Source organism: Electrona antarctica (assembly GCF_951216825.1).
Source record: "Electrona antarctica genome assembly, contig: scaffold_73, whole genome shotgun sequence".
Classification (NCBI taxonomy): Eukaryota; Metazoa; Chordata; class Actinopteri; order Myctophiformes; family Myctophidae; genus Electrona; species Electrona antarctica.
The window spans coordinates 459,799-476,310 of NW_027638626.1; the positions used below are offsets into that span (position 1 = coordinate 459,799).

Below are 16,512 nucleotides of genomic sequence, written 5' to 3' on the forward strand. Positions count from 1 at the left end.
AGATGAGTGACATGACGTCATTAATTAGCAATTTCACAGCATTCATTTAAGTAAACAAAACAAAATGAAATAGGAAGGCAATTTGGCTCCAACATCATTGATGACGTCGAGCTGTGTTCCACACAAAGTCACGCCATGAACAACACGAGAGATCTTTTGGGCTGGTGGCGAGAACACCTAACCTGACTCCGCCAGATGGGGCAGCAGAGAGTACACCGGCCACAAAACGGCCTGGCCAATCAGCTGCAGCTAGAGGCGGGATCAAGGCATACACAGTGCTGCCTTGATCCCGCCTCTAGCTGCCGCTGATTGGCGGTGAACACCATCTCACCTACCCGAAGCTAGGCCTACTTGCCAGGGGAATTCTGACTATTCCAGCCAGCAGCAGCAGCAGCGAACGTAACTATTCCAGCCAGCAGCAGCGAACGTAACTATTCCAGCCAGCAGCAGCAGCAGCGAACGTAACTATTCCAGCCAGCAGCAGCGAACGTAACTATTCCAGCCAGCAGCAGCAGCAGCGAACGTAACTATTCCAGCCAGCAGCAGCAGCAGCGAACGTAACTATTCCAGCCAGCAGCAGCAGCAGCGAACGTAACTATTCCAGCCAGCAGCAGCGAACGTAACTATTCCAGCCAGCAGCAGCAGCAGCGAACGTAACTATTCCAGCCAGCAGCAGCAGCAGCGAACGTAACTATTCCAGCCAGCAGCAGCAGCAGCGAACGTAACTATTGCAGCCAGCAGCAGCAGCAGCGAACGTAACTATTCCAGCCAGCAGCAGCAGCAGCGAACGTAACTATTCCAGCCAGCAGCAGCAGCAGCGAACGTAACTATTGCAGCCAGCAGCAGCAGCAGCGAACGTAACTATTCCAGCCAGCAGCAGCAGCAGCGAACGTAACTATTCCAGCCAGCAGCAGCAGCAGCGAACGTAACTATTGCAGCCAGCAGCAGCAGCAGCAGCAGCAGCAGCAGCAGCAGCAGCAGCAGCAGCAGCAGCAGCAGCGAACGTAACTTTAGCGTAGCTGGAAGAACAGAGGACGGCGTTAAACCGCTCCACGGTGGATGCTATCCTATTCCTTCATGACAACATGTAGCTTCAAACCGTTGGATTAATGCAAGTATTTAGTTGTACTAGCTGTGGCCTAAATGTTAAACAGTATTTAGTTTTACTAGCTGTGGCCTAACTGTTAAACAGTATTTAGTTGTACTAGCTGTGGCCTAACTGTTAAACAGTATTTAGTTGTACTAGCTGTGGCCTAACTGTTAAACAGTATTTAGTTTTACTAGCTGTGGCCTAACTGTTAAACAGTATTTAGTTTTACTAGCTGTGGCCTAACTGTTAAACAGTATTTAGTTTTACTAGCTGTGGCCTAAATGTTAAACAGTATTTAGTTTTACTAGCTGTGGCCTAACTGTTAAACAGTATTTAGTTTTACTAGCTGTGGCCTAACTGTTAAACAGTATTTAGTTTTACTAGCTGTGGCCTAACTGTTAAACAGTATTTAGTTTTACTAGCTGTGGCCTAACTGTTAAACAGTATTTAGTTGTACTAGCTGTGGCCTAAATGTTAAACAGTATTTAGTTTTACTAGCTGTGGCCTAACTGTTAAACAGTATTTAGTTTTACTAGCTGTGGCCTAACTGTTAAACAGTATTTAGTTGTACTAGCTGTGGCCTAACTGTTAAACAGTATTTAGTTGTACTAGCTGTGGCCTAACTGTTAAACAGTATTTAGTTTTACTAGCTGTGGCCTAACTGTTAAACAGTATTTAGTTTTACTAGCTGTGGCCTAACTGTTAAACAGTATTTAGTTTTACTAGCTGTGGCCTAAATGTTAAACAGTATTTAGTTTTACTAGCTGTGGCCTAAATGTTAAACAGTATTTAGTTTTACTAGCTGTGGCCTAACTGTTAAACAGTATTTAGTTGTACTAGCTGTGGCCTAACTGTTAAACAGTATTTAGTTGTACTAGCTGTGGCCTAAATGTTAAACAGTATTTAGTTTTACTAGCTGTGGCCTAACTGTTAAACAGTATTTAGTTTTACTAGCTGTGGCCTAACTGTTAAACAGTATTTAGTTGTACTAGCTGTGGCCTAACTGTTAAACAGTATTTAGTTGTACTAGCTGTGGCCTAACTGTTAAACAGTATTTAGTTGTACTAGCTGTGGCCTAACTGTTAAACAGTATTTAGTTGTACTAGCTGTGGCCTAACTGTTAAACAGTATTTAGTTGTACTAGCTGTGGCCTAACTGTTAAACAGTATTTAGTTGTACTAGCTGTGGCCTAACTGTTAAACAGTATTTTGTTGTACTAGCTGTGGCCTAATTGTTAAACAGTATTTAGTTGTACTAGCTGTGGCCTAATTGTTAAACAGTATTTAGTTTTACTAGCTGTGGCCTAACTGTTAAACAGTATTTAGTTGTACTAGCTGTGGCCTAATTGTTAAACAGTATTTAGTTGTACTAGCTGTGGCCTAACTGTTAAACAGTATTTAGTTGTACTAGCTGTGGCCTAACTGTTAAACAGTATTTAGTTTTACTAGCTGTGGCCTAACTGTTAAACAGTATTTAGTTGTACTAGCTGTGGCCTAATTGTTAAACAGTATTTAGTTTTACTAGCTGTGGCCTAACTGTTAAACAGTATTTAGTTTTACTAGCTGTGGCCTAACTGTTAAACAGTATTTAGTTGTACTAGCTGTGGCCTAACTGTTAAACAGTATTTAGTTGTACTAGCTGTGGCCTAACTGTTAAACAGTATTTAGTTGTACTAGCTGTGGCCTAACTGTTAAACAGTATTTAGTTGTACTAGCTGTGGCCTAACTGTTAAACAGTATTTAGTTGTACTAGCTGTGGCCTAACTGTTAAACAGTATTTAGTTGTACTAGCTGTGGCCTAACTGTTAAACAGTATTTAGTTTTACTAGCTGTGGCCTAACTGTTAAACAGTATTTAGTTGTACTAGCTGTGGCCTAACTGTTAAACAGTATTTAGTTGTACTAGCTGTGGCCTAACTGTTAAACAGTATTTTTTGGCCTAACTGTTAAACAGCTCAAGTTGAGTAGGCTATGAGTAAATAAAAACTGGATCCATGCCCCGCCCCCTTGCCCAATGGATGGATCATTTGGACATAATGTTTACTACCATATTGAATAAAGGGTATGCGGCATGCTTAAAGTGAATGGCACATCGAGTGGCAAATCGAGTGGCAAAGCAACATGCAAAGTGAGTTTAACATTGTTTAATGTTGTTTAATGCAATCAGATATGACTTTTCTGTGTGGATGTATGGGCTGTCGAGGCCAGAAAGTAGTTTTTTGCCACTCATTAGGCGTTCCTGCATAACTTCCGGGTTTGATGATGATGTCACGCGCATACTCTCTATAGCCTGCCGCTGATTGTGTGATGAACCCATTCTGGACGGGAACCCCTTTTGGTGTTTTAAGCATTATACGCCTTATAAGCGTTATACTTTAGCTGTTGAAAAATAGCAGATCTACAAGCTCATAGCGCGGAACCGAGTGGCGCGCTACGAGCTTGTAGATCTGCTATTTTTGAAAAATCGTGAAAATGTGCAAATCTTTGAATATATTTTCTTTCTGAACGAACGTTTTTAACTCAAATCTATGCTTCTGGGGGGTCCCTGGAACAACATATTGTCAGATGGGGGTCGTTGGCAAATTACATATATTTTTTGGGGTCCTTGACATCACCACTGATATAGGAACATAGGTATTATATATATATAATATATTATAATATATATATAGGAACATAGGTATTGGTATGACATCACCACTAATATAGGAACATAGGTATTTCAGAACATTTTCAGGATTTAGAAGAATTTTTTTAAATTTCTATGTAAAGCGCCTTGGATAAAGGCGCTATATAAATGCACCATTTACCATTTACCATTTACAGTGCCGCGCTACGAGCTTGTAGGTCTGCTATTTTTGAAAAATCGACAAAATGCGGCACAAATCTTTGAATATAATATTCTTTCAGAGCGTTTTTTTTTCCCGACGTCAGGCCTAAATGGGTTATTAAAGTTCCTTCCTCAAAGACTGGATGGGGATAATACTACCAGAAGGCCCGAGGTTATGTCTCTTGGGTGATCGCACAGTGCTGCCACAGGGGGTCACCAAGGCGAGGTTATGTCTCTTGGGTGATCGCACAGTGCTGCCACAGGGGGTCACCAAGGCACAACATGCATTAGTGACTGCAGGTCTTATTACTGCAGCCAGGTTGATTTTGAGAACCTGGAAAAGCTCTGTTACGCCAGAGATCACAGACTGGACCCAACTTATGACGGAAACTGCATCCTTCGAATACTCAATTGCCAGGAGGAACAATGTCAAAGGGAAGTTCCATGAAATATGGGACTACTTTTATTTGTATATTAAAGGATGGTTGCATTAACAATTTGTAATTGGTAATACATTACGGATATAATCACTATTGTCAGCAACAGAATGTGGAGGGGTGTTGTCCATTGGGGTTTTTCTTTTTTGACTGCTAGTTGTTTTGTTTTTTTTTGTTTGTTTTTCTTGTCTCTTTCTTTTGTGTAAGTCATGTGTATTTTGTATGCTTTATTGTAAAATCATTAAAAAACTTTGATGACAAAAAAAAAAAAAGAAAAATGAAGGGGGAAAAAAGTGTCGGTATCGGGAGTTATTTAATCCATTACATCATAGTTAAGTTAAGGGTTATTTAATCCATTACATCATAGTTAAGTTAAGGGTTATTTAATCCATTACATCATAGCGCCCAGTCGCTTTATAAACACGGACCACTTTTACCGACGGACTGGATGTTATTGTGAATGTCTGTGTAGCAGCTAACAATAGCCACACCACTCTAGAGTCAATCGACAACAACGGGAGGTAAGAATAAATCTATCACGACTAGCGACTGGACCGCGGAGCGCCGTCAAACACAGGATCTTTTTTTATAATTAGACGATTTAGATCGCGAGTTATTAACGTTTTAAGATTTTCATTGTCGTCGGCTAAACAGGGGAGGGAGTTTTTCGATGACGTCTCACTGTTGCGCAACATCGAGGATGGCCCAACATGCGCTCCCAGGCTGTGGAGCGATGCGATCCGTTCTCATATCAATAAACTTTGTCCTGGGCGTCGGGCGTTACTAATAGAAAGGGGGTGTTAATAATTAAGGTCGGGCTCGTTTCGGGTCGGACACAAAGCTGTCGGTCCGATCCCAGCTCTAACACACGCACACGCACACGCACACGCACACACACACACACACACACACACACACACACACACACACACACACACACACACACACACACACACACACACACACACACACACACACACACACACACCTGTCTCCAGAAGGGAAGTCCATTCCTAACAGGATGCTCTCCAGTTTGTTGCTCAGCGTCGACACAACGATCAGATATCTGACCCTGACGGGGTTAACGGACTCCAGCTGCACGGCCTGTAGGGGGCAGCAGAGATATAGGTTAACACGGCCTGTAGGGGGCAGCAGAGATACAGGTTAACACAGCCTGTAGGGGGCAGCAGAGTCACAGCATCACATTATCTCATTCTGGACGGGAACCCCTGTTGGTGTTTTAAGCATTATGTTATACTTTAGCTGCCGCGCTATGAGCTTTGAGTTCCAGACCCCCAGGAACGCGCCCAGGGGGCCCAGGTTCCGATGTGCCGCCCCGTGTCCGAAACGGTTGAGAAATGACAGTTACCGTGTGCCGGTCCCTCTACTGTACCCTCTAGTGTACTGTACTGTACTGTCACTGTACTGTACTGTACTGGCACACCCGAAATCATCATAGATACAGTTAATATGTGCGTGTGTTTGTGTGTGTGTTAGGTTGTGCACAGGTGGTGAAAAACCACCATGCTGTTTTCATGCTCATAGCCAGGCAGGCAGGCAGGCAGGCAGGCAGGCAGGCAGGCAGGCAGGCAGGCAGGCAGGCAGGCAGGCAGGCAGACACATAGACATATATACATAGACATATATACATAGACGCCCCTTCCGGCTCTGAGGCGCGTGCCTTCATATCTATGCGTGCCTTCGCTTGAAGGCACAATTTTCCCGACATTCCTTGCAAAGCATTAGCGGAAGCAAAGCGAAGTCCCGGAAAAGACGCGCTGTGATTGGCCAGTAGTCACTTGAGTGACAGCAAGAGACATGGAGGAGTCGCATGAGTGACGTCACTTGGGCAGCGACGCAGTCGCCTTCAGCAAATGCCTTCAGCACTTCTAAATAAGAAAGCTGCGGAGAACTGTTGCTTTGTGTTCACTCTTTAATGTTTTCTGTTAGTAATCTAATCCCCCCTGGCTCTGATGTTGTATTGTTAATAACTGTTGTTTGTGTTTGTTTGTTTGTTTGTTTGTTTGTCTTGTTGTGTATTGTAATGTATATTGTCATGACTGTTATAAAGATTTGTTAAAAAAAAAAAAAAAGCCTTCAGCTGCACTTCCTCCTTCATTGGGATACACGTCGCTCCAATGAACTGCAACAGCCAGGCATCTATTTATTATAATATCTATGGGCAGGCAGGCAGGCAGACAGACAGGCAGGCAGACAGGCAGACAGACAGGCAGACAGGCAGACAGGCAGGCAGGCAGACAGGCAGACAGGCAGACAGGCAGGCAGACAGGCAGACAGGCAGACAGGCAGGCAGGCAGACAGGCAGACAGGCAGACAGGCAGGCAGGCAGACAGGCAGACAGACAGACAGGCAGGCAGACAGGCAGGCAGGCAGACAGGCAGACAGGCAGACAGGCAGGCAGACAGGCAGACAGGCAGACAGGCAGGCAGGCAGACAGGCAGACAGGCAGACAGGCAGGCAGGCAGACAGGCAGGCAGACAGGCAGGCAGGAAGCCAGGCAGACAGACAGGCAGACAGGCAGGCAGGCAGGCAGGAAGCCAGGCAGGCAGGCAGACAGGCAGACAGGCAGGAAGGCAGGCAGCCAGGCAGGCAGGCAGACAGGCAGGCAGGCAGACAGGCAGGCACACACACACACATAAGTCCGTAAGGGAGTGGTTGCACCACTCAAAAATCACACGTGTGTGAAGCGAGTGCAATGCGTGCATGTGACGTGCCGTGGTACTGAAAAATAAATCACCATTACACCACTGTGTGTGTACAGCTTAATGGTCTCATTACACCACTGTGTGTACAGCTTAATGGTCTCACTGTGTGTACAGCTTAATGGTCTCACTGTGTGTACAGCTTAATGGTCTCACTGTGTGTACAGCTTAATGGTCTCACTGTGTGTACAGCTTAATGGTCTCACTGTGTGTACAGCTTAATGTGTGTGTGTGTGCGTGCGGTGTGTGTGTGTGTGTGTGTGCGTACCAGCTTAATGCTCTCCTGGGGTCTCAGCAGTGACACCATGGCGTGCACGTGTCTACGGCGCGTGTCACATGAAGCCCCGCCCTCCTGCTTCTGATTGGCCGACGCCTCGTGTGACTCCTCCTCCCTCTCATCGTCCTCCAGGAGAAGGACCGCCCCCTTTACCAGAGCGAAGCTCTCCCTGCACACACACACACACGCACGCACACACACGCACCCGCAAGCACGCACGCACGCACGCACGCACGCACGCACGCACGCACACACACGCACGCACGCACGCACGCACGCACGCACGCACAAATTGAGGTATTTTGTTAGCCCATTCTGGGCGGGAACCCCTTTTGGAGCTTGTAGGTCTGCTATTTTTGAAAAATCGTGAAAATGCACAAATCTTTGAATATAATATTCTTTCAGAGCCAAGGTTTTTTTCAGGCCTAAATGGGTTAATTACACTTCATTTAACCAGCAGCCCAGAGTACATGATACTCTTTGGGAGCCCACAGGGATCGAACCGGGAACCTTGTGGTTCCCATCCGGCCACTCTACCGCTGATCCACTGCCGCCCCGCCCCACATACATCATTATAATTACTATCGATATGTAGGTTCATAATAATCTAAAACATGTGGGGAGTTATGGGATATAAGACATGTTGTTACATTTGGCCATAAAGCCACCGCGCTTTTAAAACATTTTTCTCCGCAAAAAAAACAAGCCAAAAGTCTTTGTAAAAAAGCAGACCTGGCAACCGTGATTCTGAAGTGGATTCTTTAACGACCGCACCCGACAGACAAGATGGAACACGCTGTCGCACACACACACACACACACACACACACACACACACACACACACACACACACACACACACACACACACACACACACACACCCCCCCCCCCCCACACACACACACACACACACCCACCCCCCCCCCCCCCCAGCCTGGCTGCAAATTAGAACCATTTAGAAACAAACGCAGATTTACCTTTTCTGAAGTCTTCCTCTGCTTCGAATGTCCTCATCCTAAAAGATAATAAAAATAAACAAAAACACAAACAAGAGACAAGATCAGTAAAATGACATTTTAAATAAGATTAGTTTAAATAGCTCTATGATCACTGTTGTTATGGGAATGCATTTTATATAATAGTTATTATGGGAATGCATTAAAAATTCTATATGGGGGCCAGCCCCTGTGGGGGTCCCCCCCTGTCCCTCTCTATCCACCCTGTCTGTCCCTCTCCATCCAGCCTGTCTGTCCCTCTCTATCCAGCCAGTCTGTCCCTCTCTATCCAGCCTGTCTGTCTCTCTCTATCCAGCCTGTCTGTCCCTCTCTATCCAGCCTGTCTGTCCCTCTCTATCCAGCCTGTCTGTCCCTCTCTATCCAGCCTGTCTGTCTCTCTCTATCCAGCCTGTCTGTCCCTCTCTATCCAGCCTGTCTGTCCCTCTCTATCCACCCTGTCTGTCCCTCTCCATCCAGCCTGTCTGTCCCTCTCTATCCAGCCTGTCTGTCCCTCTCTATCCACCCTGTCTGTCCCTCTCCATCCAGCCAGTCTGTCCCTCTCTATCCAGCCTGTCTGTCTCTCTCTATCCAGCCTGTCTGTCCCTCTCTATCCAGCCTGTCTGTCTCTCTCTATCCAGCCTGTCTGTCCCTCTCTATCCAGCCTGTCTGTCTCTCTCTATCCAGCCTGTCTGTCTCTCTCTATCCACCCTGTCTGTCCCTCTCCATCCAGCCTGTCTGTCCCTCTCTATCCACCCTGTCTGTCCCTCTCTATCCAGCCTGTCTGTCCCTCTCTATCCACCCTGTCTGTCCCTCTCTATCCAGCCTGTCTGTCTGTCCCTCTCTATCCAGCCTGTCTGTCTCTCTCTATCCAGCCTGTCTGTCCCTCTCTATCCACCCTGTCTGTCCCTCTCTATCCAGCCTGTCTGTCTCTCTCTATCCAGCCTGTCTGTCTGTCTCTATCCAGCCTGTCTGTCCCTCTCTATCCAGCCTGTCTGTCCCTCTCTATCCACCCTGTCTGTCCCTCTCTATCCACCCTGTCTGTCCCTCTCTATCCAGCCTGTCTGTCCCTCTCTATCCAGCCTGTCTGTCTCTCTCTATCCACCCTGTCTGTCCCTCTCTATCCAGCCTGTCTGTCCCTCTCTATCCAGCCTGTCTGTCTCTCTCTATCCAGCCTGTCTGTCTCTCTCTATCCACCCTGTCTGTCCCTCTCCATCCAGCCTGTCTGTCTCTCTCTATCCAGCCTGTCTGTCCCTCTCTATCCAGCCTGTCTGTCTCTCTCTATCCAGCCTGTCTGTCTCTCTCTATCCACCCTGTCTGTCCCTCTCCATCCAGCCTGTCTGTCCCTCTCTATCCACCCTGTCTGTCCCTCTCTATCCAGCCTGTCTGTCCCTCTCTATCCACCCTGTCTGTCCCTCTCTATCCAGCCTGTCTGTCTGTCCCTCTCTATCCAGCCTGTCTGTCCCTCTCTATCCAGCCTGTCTGTCTCTCTCTATCCAGCCTGTCTGTCCCTCTCTATCCAGCCTGTCTGTCTCTCTCTATCCACCCTGTCTGTCCCTCTCTATCCAGCCTGTCTGTCTCTCTCCATCCAGCCTGTCTGTCCCTCTCTATCCAGCCTGTCTGTCCCTCTCTATCCAGCCTGTCTGTCTGTCCCTCTCTATCCAGCCTGTCTGTCCCTCTCTATCCAGCCTGTCTGTCTCTCTCTATCCAGCCTGTCTGTCCCTCTCTATCCAGCCTGTCTGTCTCTCTCTATCCAGCCTGTCTGTCCCTCTCTATCCACCCTGTCTGTCCCTCTCTATCCAGCCTGTCTGTCTCTCTCTATCCAGCCTGTCTGTCCCTCTCTATCCAGCCTGTCTGTCCCTCTCTATCCACCCTGTCTGTCTCTCTCTATCCAGCCTGTCTGTCCCTCTCTATCCACCCTGTCTGTCCCTCTCTATCCAGCCTGTCTGTCTCTCTCTATCCAGCCTGTCTGTCCCTCTCTATCCACCCTGTCTGTCCCTCTCTATCCAGCCTGTCTGTCTGTCCCTCTCTATCCACCCTGTCTGTCCCTCTCTATCCAGCCTGTCTGTCCCTCTCTATCCACCCTGTCTGTCTCTCTCTATCCAGCCTGTCTGTCCCTCTCTATCCACCCTGTCTGTCCCTCTCTATCCAGCCTGTCTGTCTCTCTCTATCCAGCCTGTCTGTCCCTCTCTATCCACCCTGTCTGTCCCTCTCTATCCAGCCTGTCTGTCTGTCCCTCTCTATCCAGCCTGTCTGTCCCTCTCTATCCAGCCTGTCTGTCTGTCTGTCCCTCTCTATCCAGCCTGTCTGTCTCTCTCTATCCAGCCTGTCTGTCCCTCTCTATCCACCCTGTCTGTCCCTCTCTATCCACCCTGTCTGTCCCTCTCTATCCAGCCTGTCTGTCTCTCTCTATCCAGCCTGTCTGTCCCTCTCTATCCACCCTGTCTGTCCCTCTCTATCCACCCTGTCTGTCCCTCTCTATCCACCCTGTCTGTCCCTCTCTATCCAGCCTGTCTGTCTCTCTCTATCCAGCCTGTCTGTCTGTCTCTATCCAGCCTGTCTGTCCCTATCTATCCACCCTGTCTGTCCCTCTCTATCCACCCTGTCTGTCCCTCTCTATCCAGCCTGTCTGTCTGTCTGTCCCTCTCTATCCAGCCTGTCTGTCTCCCTCTATCCAGCCTGTCTGTCCCTCTCTATCCAGCCTGTCTGTCTCTCTCTATCCACCCTGTCTGTCCCTCTCTATCCAGCCTGTCTGTCCCTCTCTATCCAGCCTGTCTGTCTCTCTCTATCCAGCCTGTCTGTCTCTCTCTATCCACCCTGTCTGTCCCTCTCCATCCAGTCTGTCTGTCTCTCTCCATCCAGCCTGTCTGTCTCTCTCTATCCAGCCTGTCTGTCCCTCTCTATCCAGCCTGTCTGTCTCTCTCTATCCAGCCTGTCTGTCTCTCTCTATCCACCCTGTCTGTCCCTCTCCATCCAGCCTGTCTGTCCCTCTCTATCCACCCTGTCTGTCCCTCTCTATCCAGCCTGTCTGTCCCTCTCTATCCACCCTGTATGTCCCTCTCTATCCAGCCTGTCTGTCTGTCCCTCTCTATCCAGCCTGTCTGTCTCTCTCTATCCAGCCTGTCTGTCCCTCTCTATCCACCCTGTCTGTCCCTCTCTATCCAGCCTGTCTGTCTCTCTCTATCCAGCCTGTCTGTCCCTCTCTATCCAGCCTGTCTGTCCCTCTCTATCCACCCTGTCTGTCCCTCTCCATCCAGCCTGTCTGTCCCTCTCTATCCAGCCTGTCTGTCCCTCTCTATCCACCCTGTCTGTCCCTCTCCATCCAGCCTGTCTGTCCCTCTCTATCCAGCCTGTCTGTCTCTCTCTATCCAGCCTGTCTGTCTCTCTCTATCCAGCCTGTCTGTCCCTCTCTATCCACCCTGTCTGTCCCTCTCTATCCAGCCTGTCTGTCTCTCTCTATCCAGCCTGTCTGTCTGTCTCTATCCACCCTGTCTGTCCCTCTCTATCCAGCCTGTCTGTCCCTCTCTATCCACCCTGTCTGTCCCTCTCTATCCAGCCTGTCTGTCCCTCTCTATCCAGCCTGTCTGTCTGTCCCTCTCTATCCACCCTGTCTGTCCCTCTCTATCCACCCTGTCTGTCCCTCTCTATCCAGCCTGTCTGTCTCTCTCCATCCAGCCTGTCTGTCCCTCTCTATCCAGCCTGTCTGTCTCTCTCCATCCAGCCTGTCTGTCTCTCTCCATCCAGCCTGTCTGTCCCTCTCTATCCAGCCTGTCTGTCTCTCTCCATCCAGCCTGTCTGTCCCTCTCCATCCAGCCTGTCTGTCTCTCTCGATCCAGCCTGTCTGTCTCTCTCCATCCAGCCTGTCTGTCCCTCTCTATCCAGCCTGTCTGTCTCTCTCTATCCAGGCTGTCTGTCTCTCTCTCTCCAGGCTGTCTGTCTCTCTCCATCCAGCCTGTCTGTCTCTCTCCATGCAGCCTGTCTGTCCCTCTCTATCCAGCCTGTCTGTCCCTCTCTATCCAGCCTGTCTGTCTCTCTCCATCCAGCCTGTCTGTCTCTCTCTATCCAGCCTGTCTGTCTCTCTCCATCCAGCCTGTCTGTCTCTCTCCATCCAGCCTGTCTGTCTCTCTCCATCCAGCCTGTCTGTCTCTCTCCATCCAGCCTGTCTGTCTCTCTCCATCCAGCCTGTCTGTCCCTCTCTATCCAGCCTGTCTGTCTCTCTCCATCCATCCAGCCTGTCTGTCTCTCTCTCTATCCAGCCTGTCTGTCCCTCTCTATCCAGCCTGTCTGTCTCTCTCCATCCATCCAGCCTGTCTGTCTCTCTCCATCCAGCCTGTCTGTCTCTCTCCATCCAGGCTGTCTGTCTCTCTCCATCCAGCCTGTCTGTCTCTCTCTATCCAGCCTGTCTGTCTCTCTCCATCCACCCTGTCTGTCTCTCTCCATCCAGCCTGTCTGTCTCTCTCCATCCATCCAGCCTGTCTGTCTGTCTCTCTCCATCCAGCCTGTCTGTCCCTCTCTATCCAGGCTGTCTGTCTCTCTCTATCCAGCCTGTCTGTCTCTCTCCATCCACCCTGTCTGTCTCTCTCCATCCAGCCTGTCTGTCCCTCTCTATCCAGGCTGTCTGTCTCTCTCTATCCAGCCTGTCTGTCTCTCTCCATCCACCCTGTCTGTCTCTCTCCATCCAGCCTGTCTGTCTCTCTCCATCCATCCACCCTGTCTGTCTCTCTCCATCCAGCCTGTCTGTCTCTCTCCATCCATCCAGCCTGTCTGTCTCTCTCCATCCAGCCTGTCTGTCTCTCTCCATCCATCCAGCCTGTCTGTCTCTCTCCATCCAGCCTGTCTGTCTCTCTCCATCCATCCAGCCTGTCTGTCCCTCTCCATCCAGCCTGTCTGTCTCTCTCTATCCAGCCTGTCTGTCTCTCTCCATCCACCCTGTCTGTCCCTCTCCATCCAGCCTGTCTGTCCCTCTCCAGCCAGCCTGTCTGTCCCTCTCCATCCAGCCTGTCTGTCTCTCTCTATCCAGCCTGTCTGTCTCTCTCCATCCAGCCTGTCTGTCCCTCTCTATCCAGCCTGTCTGTCCCTCTCCATCCAGCCTGTCTGTCCCTCTCCATCCAGCCTGTCTGTCCCTCTCCATCCAGCCTGTCTGTCCCTCTCCATCCAGCCTGTCTGTCTCTCTCCATCCAGCCTGTCTGTCTGTCTCTCTCCATCCAGCCTGTCTGTCTCTCTCCATCCATCCAGCCTGTCTGTCTCTCTCTATCCAGCCTGTCTGTCTCTCTCTATCCAGCCTGTCTGTCTCTCTCTATCCAGCCTGTCTGTCTCTCTCCATCCAGCCTGTCTGCCTCTCTCCATCCAGCCTGTCTGTCTCTCTCTATCCAGCCTGTCTGTCTCTCTCCATCCACCCTGTCTGTCCCTCTCCATCCAGCCTGTCTGTCCCTCTCTAGCCAGCCTGTCTGTCCCTCTCCATCCAGCCTGTCTGTCTCTCTCTATCCAGCCTGTCTGTCTCTCTCCATCCAGCCTGTCTGTCTCTCTCTATCCAGCCTGTCTGTCCCTCTCTATCCAGCCTGTCTGTCCCTCTCCATCCAGCCTGTCTGTCCCTCTCCATCCAGCCTGTCTGTCTCTCTCCATCCAGCCTGTCTGTCTCTCTCTATCCAGCCTGTCTGTCTCTCTCCATCCAGCCTGTCTGTCTCTCTCTATCTATCCAGCCTGTCTGTCTGTCTCTCTCTATCCAGCCTGTCTGTCTCTCTCCATCCAGCCTGTCTGTCTCTCTCTATCTATCCAGCCTGTCTGTCTCTCTCTATCCAGCCTGTCTGTCTCTCTCTATCCAGCCTGTCTGTCCCTCTCTATCCAGCCTGTCTGTCTCTCTCCATCCAGCCTGTCTGTCTCTCTCCATCCAGCCTGTCTGTCTCTCTCCATCCAGCCTGTCTGTCTCTCTCTATCCAGGCTGTCTGTCTCTCTCCATCCAGCCTGTCTGTCTCTCTCCATCCAGGCTGTCTGTCTCTCTCCATCCAGCCTGTCTGTCTCTCTCCATCCCTCAATGTGGTAACTCTGTATCTCTGTGGCTCTGGTCTGACCCCTCAGTGTGGTAACTCTGTATCTCTATGGCTCTGGTCTCACCCCTCAATGTGGTAACTCTGTATCTCTATGGATCTGGTCTGACCCCTCAATGTGGTAACTCTGTATCTCTATGGCTCTGGTCTCACCCCTCAATGTGGTAACTCTGTATCTCTATGGCTCTGGTCTGACCCCTCAATGTGGTAACTCTGTATCTCTATGGCTCTGGTCTCACCCCTCAATGTGGTAACTCTGTATCTCTATGGATCTGGTCTGACCCCTCAATGTGGTAACTCTGTATCTCTATGGCTCTGGTCTCACCCCTCAGTGTGGTAACTCTGTATCTCTATGGCTCTGGTCTGACCCCTCAATGTGGTAACTCTGTATCTCTATGGCTCTGGTCTCACCCCTCAGTGTGGTAACTCTGTATCTCTATGGCTCTGGTCTGACCCCTCAATGTGGTAACTCTGTATCTCTATGGCTCTGGTCTCACCCCTCAGTGTGGTAACTCTGTATCTCTATGGCTCTGGTCTCACCCCTCAGTGTGGTAACTCTGTATCTCTATGGCTCTGGTCTCACCCCTCAGTGTGGTAACTCTGTATCTCTATAGCCAAATTCCAATACTTGTTAAAGTAAAGTGCTCCATCGAGGAGGCGAGTGGAGTCGAGTGGAGGAGCCGAGTGGGCTCTCCGAGACCGCATACAGTGAGTGTACAGACCTCCTCCACATGTGGCACAGAAAACACAGAAACCCGATACTATGCACCCCCCCCCCCCATCCCCCATCCACTAGCTGCCGGCCGCTGCGGCTAGTCGCTGAGTCAGCGACGCTGACCCAACACACACATGCACGCACACACATTAAACTAAAACGCTAATTTGCTGAATTAATAGAGCTTCAGAATGATAAAGTAGCCCATCTATAGCCTACACATGTGAAAGTGAAAGGACCACAACAAGCCACTGGCTTCATTACGTTGTGTGATATAAGCATAATAAAAGTAGGCTATATAAAGTAGGCTATATTGTGCGCACCTCAAAAGCTATAGTTAATTTAAACTAAACTGCACGAGGAAGCTCGCTATGAAGATTGCGTCTTCTGACGTGATCACAGAAGCATTCTAATACACTCACAGGCAATCCATTGGCTGGGTCTGGGACTAAGGTGCACCTTGACCACCCCCCCAGGTAAAGGTGATAAAGGTGCCAATAAACCAATTAGTCCCCACTTCTGTGTAACTTCTCATGAAGATCACATGCATTGCTACAAAGTCTTGATTTCAGTGTGTTTGAGTTTACTAGGACAGGAGCGAATTCTGGTTCCACAAACTGCACCACTGGTGAGTTCATGACTTTGGGGTTAAGAATTTCCTTGCACTATAAAATTCTATTGTTAATCGGACGGCCAGCAAACGGCCCTGATTATAAATCTAGCAGCTACAGCTACACTATATTCTAGTGACAGCTAGGCTAGCTACTAGCTACAGCTACGCTGGCTACTAGTTGGACGGCCAGCACACGGCCCTGACTAGCCACAAGCCTGCTGAAGCTAAGCTAATAACAACTTAGCGTGGTTCCTGCAAAAGGACGCCCGGTGTTAGCTATTGTTAGCATCCCGCTAAGCTACCCTCCCCTTGTACTACTCCTGCTAACGGCCTGCAGAACGCCAAAGCAGTGATGTCGGGGAAGAGCAGAAACCAACGTCGCAAGGCTAACGATAAGCCCGCGGTGCTGCAGAAGCACTGTGAGACATGCTCCAACTGGATGGCCGGCGAGGACAAACACGAGGACTGTGTCCGTTGTTTGGGCCTGCAGCACGCTTTCGACGCCGTTCATAACCCGGGTGCCTGCTCCCTGTGTGACGGCGTCGACGCACGCATCATAACCCGCAGGCTAGTGCGTGCTAAGCAGTTCTTCGACGGAGCCATCCGACAACCAGAACCGGCAGACGACCGAGAGGTGGCCGATCAATTGGCGGAGGAGAGACGGGACGCATTGGACCCCGCTCGTTACTCTGAGGGTGATTATGCCGACCTACCGTCTACTTCCCGCGCGAAGCGGGCGGTTAAGAAAGCCAAACAAGCAGCTAGGAAAGCTCTGGCTGACGAGGTTACGGCT

At 49.5% G+C, this 16,512-nt stretch overlaps 1 protein-coding gene across 3 annotated transcripts in view; it reads right to left on the bottom strand.

Moving 5' to 3' along the window:
* LOC306917884 (protein phosphatase Slingshot homolog 3) overlaps positions 1–16,512 on the bottom strand; it is a 68,258-nt gene that overhangs the window by 37,455 nt on the left and 14,291 nt on the right. For all 3 annotated transcript variants that reach the window (XR_013789264.1, XM_079530776.1, XM_079530775.1), the window contains exons 3-5: positions 8,333–8,370; positions 7,347–7,524; positions 5,344–5,459 (exon numbers count right to left, since the gene is read on the bottom strand). Coding sequence is in view for 2 of the 3 variants with exons in the window: in XM_079530776.1 (XP_079386902.1) it covers positions 5,344–5,459; positions 7,347–7,524; positions 8,333–8,370 (332 nt within the window). In the remaining variant the exon portion in view is untranslated. The remainder of the gene's footprint in view (positions 1–5,343; positions 5,460–7,346; positions 7,525–8,332; positions 8,371–16,512) is intronic.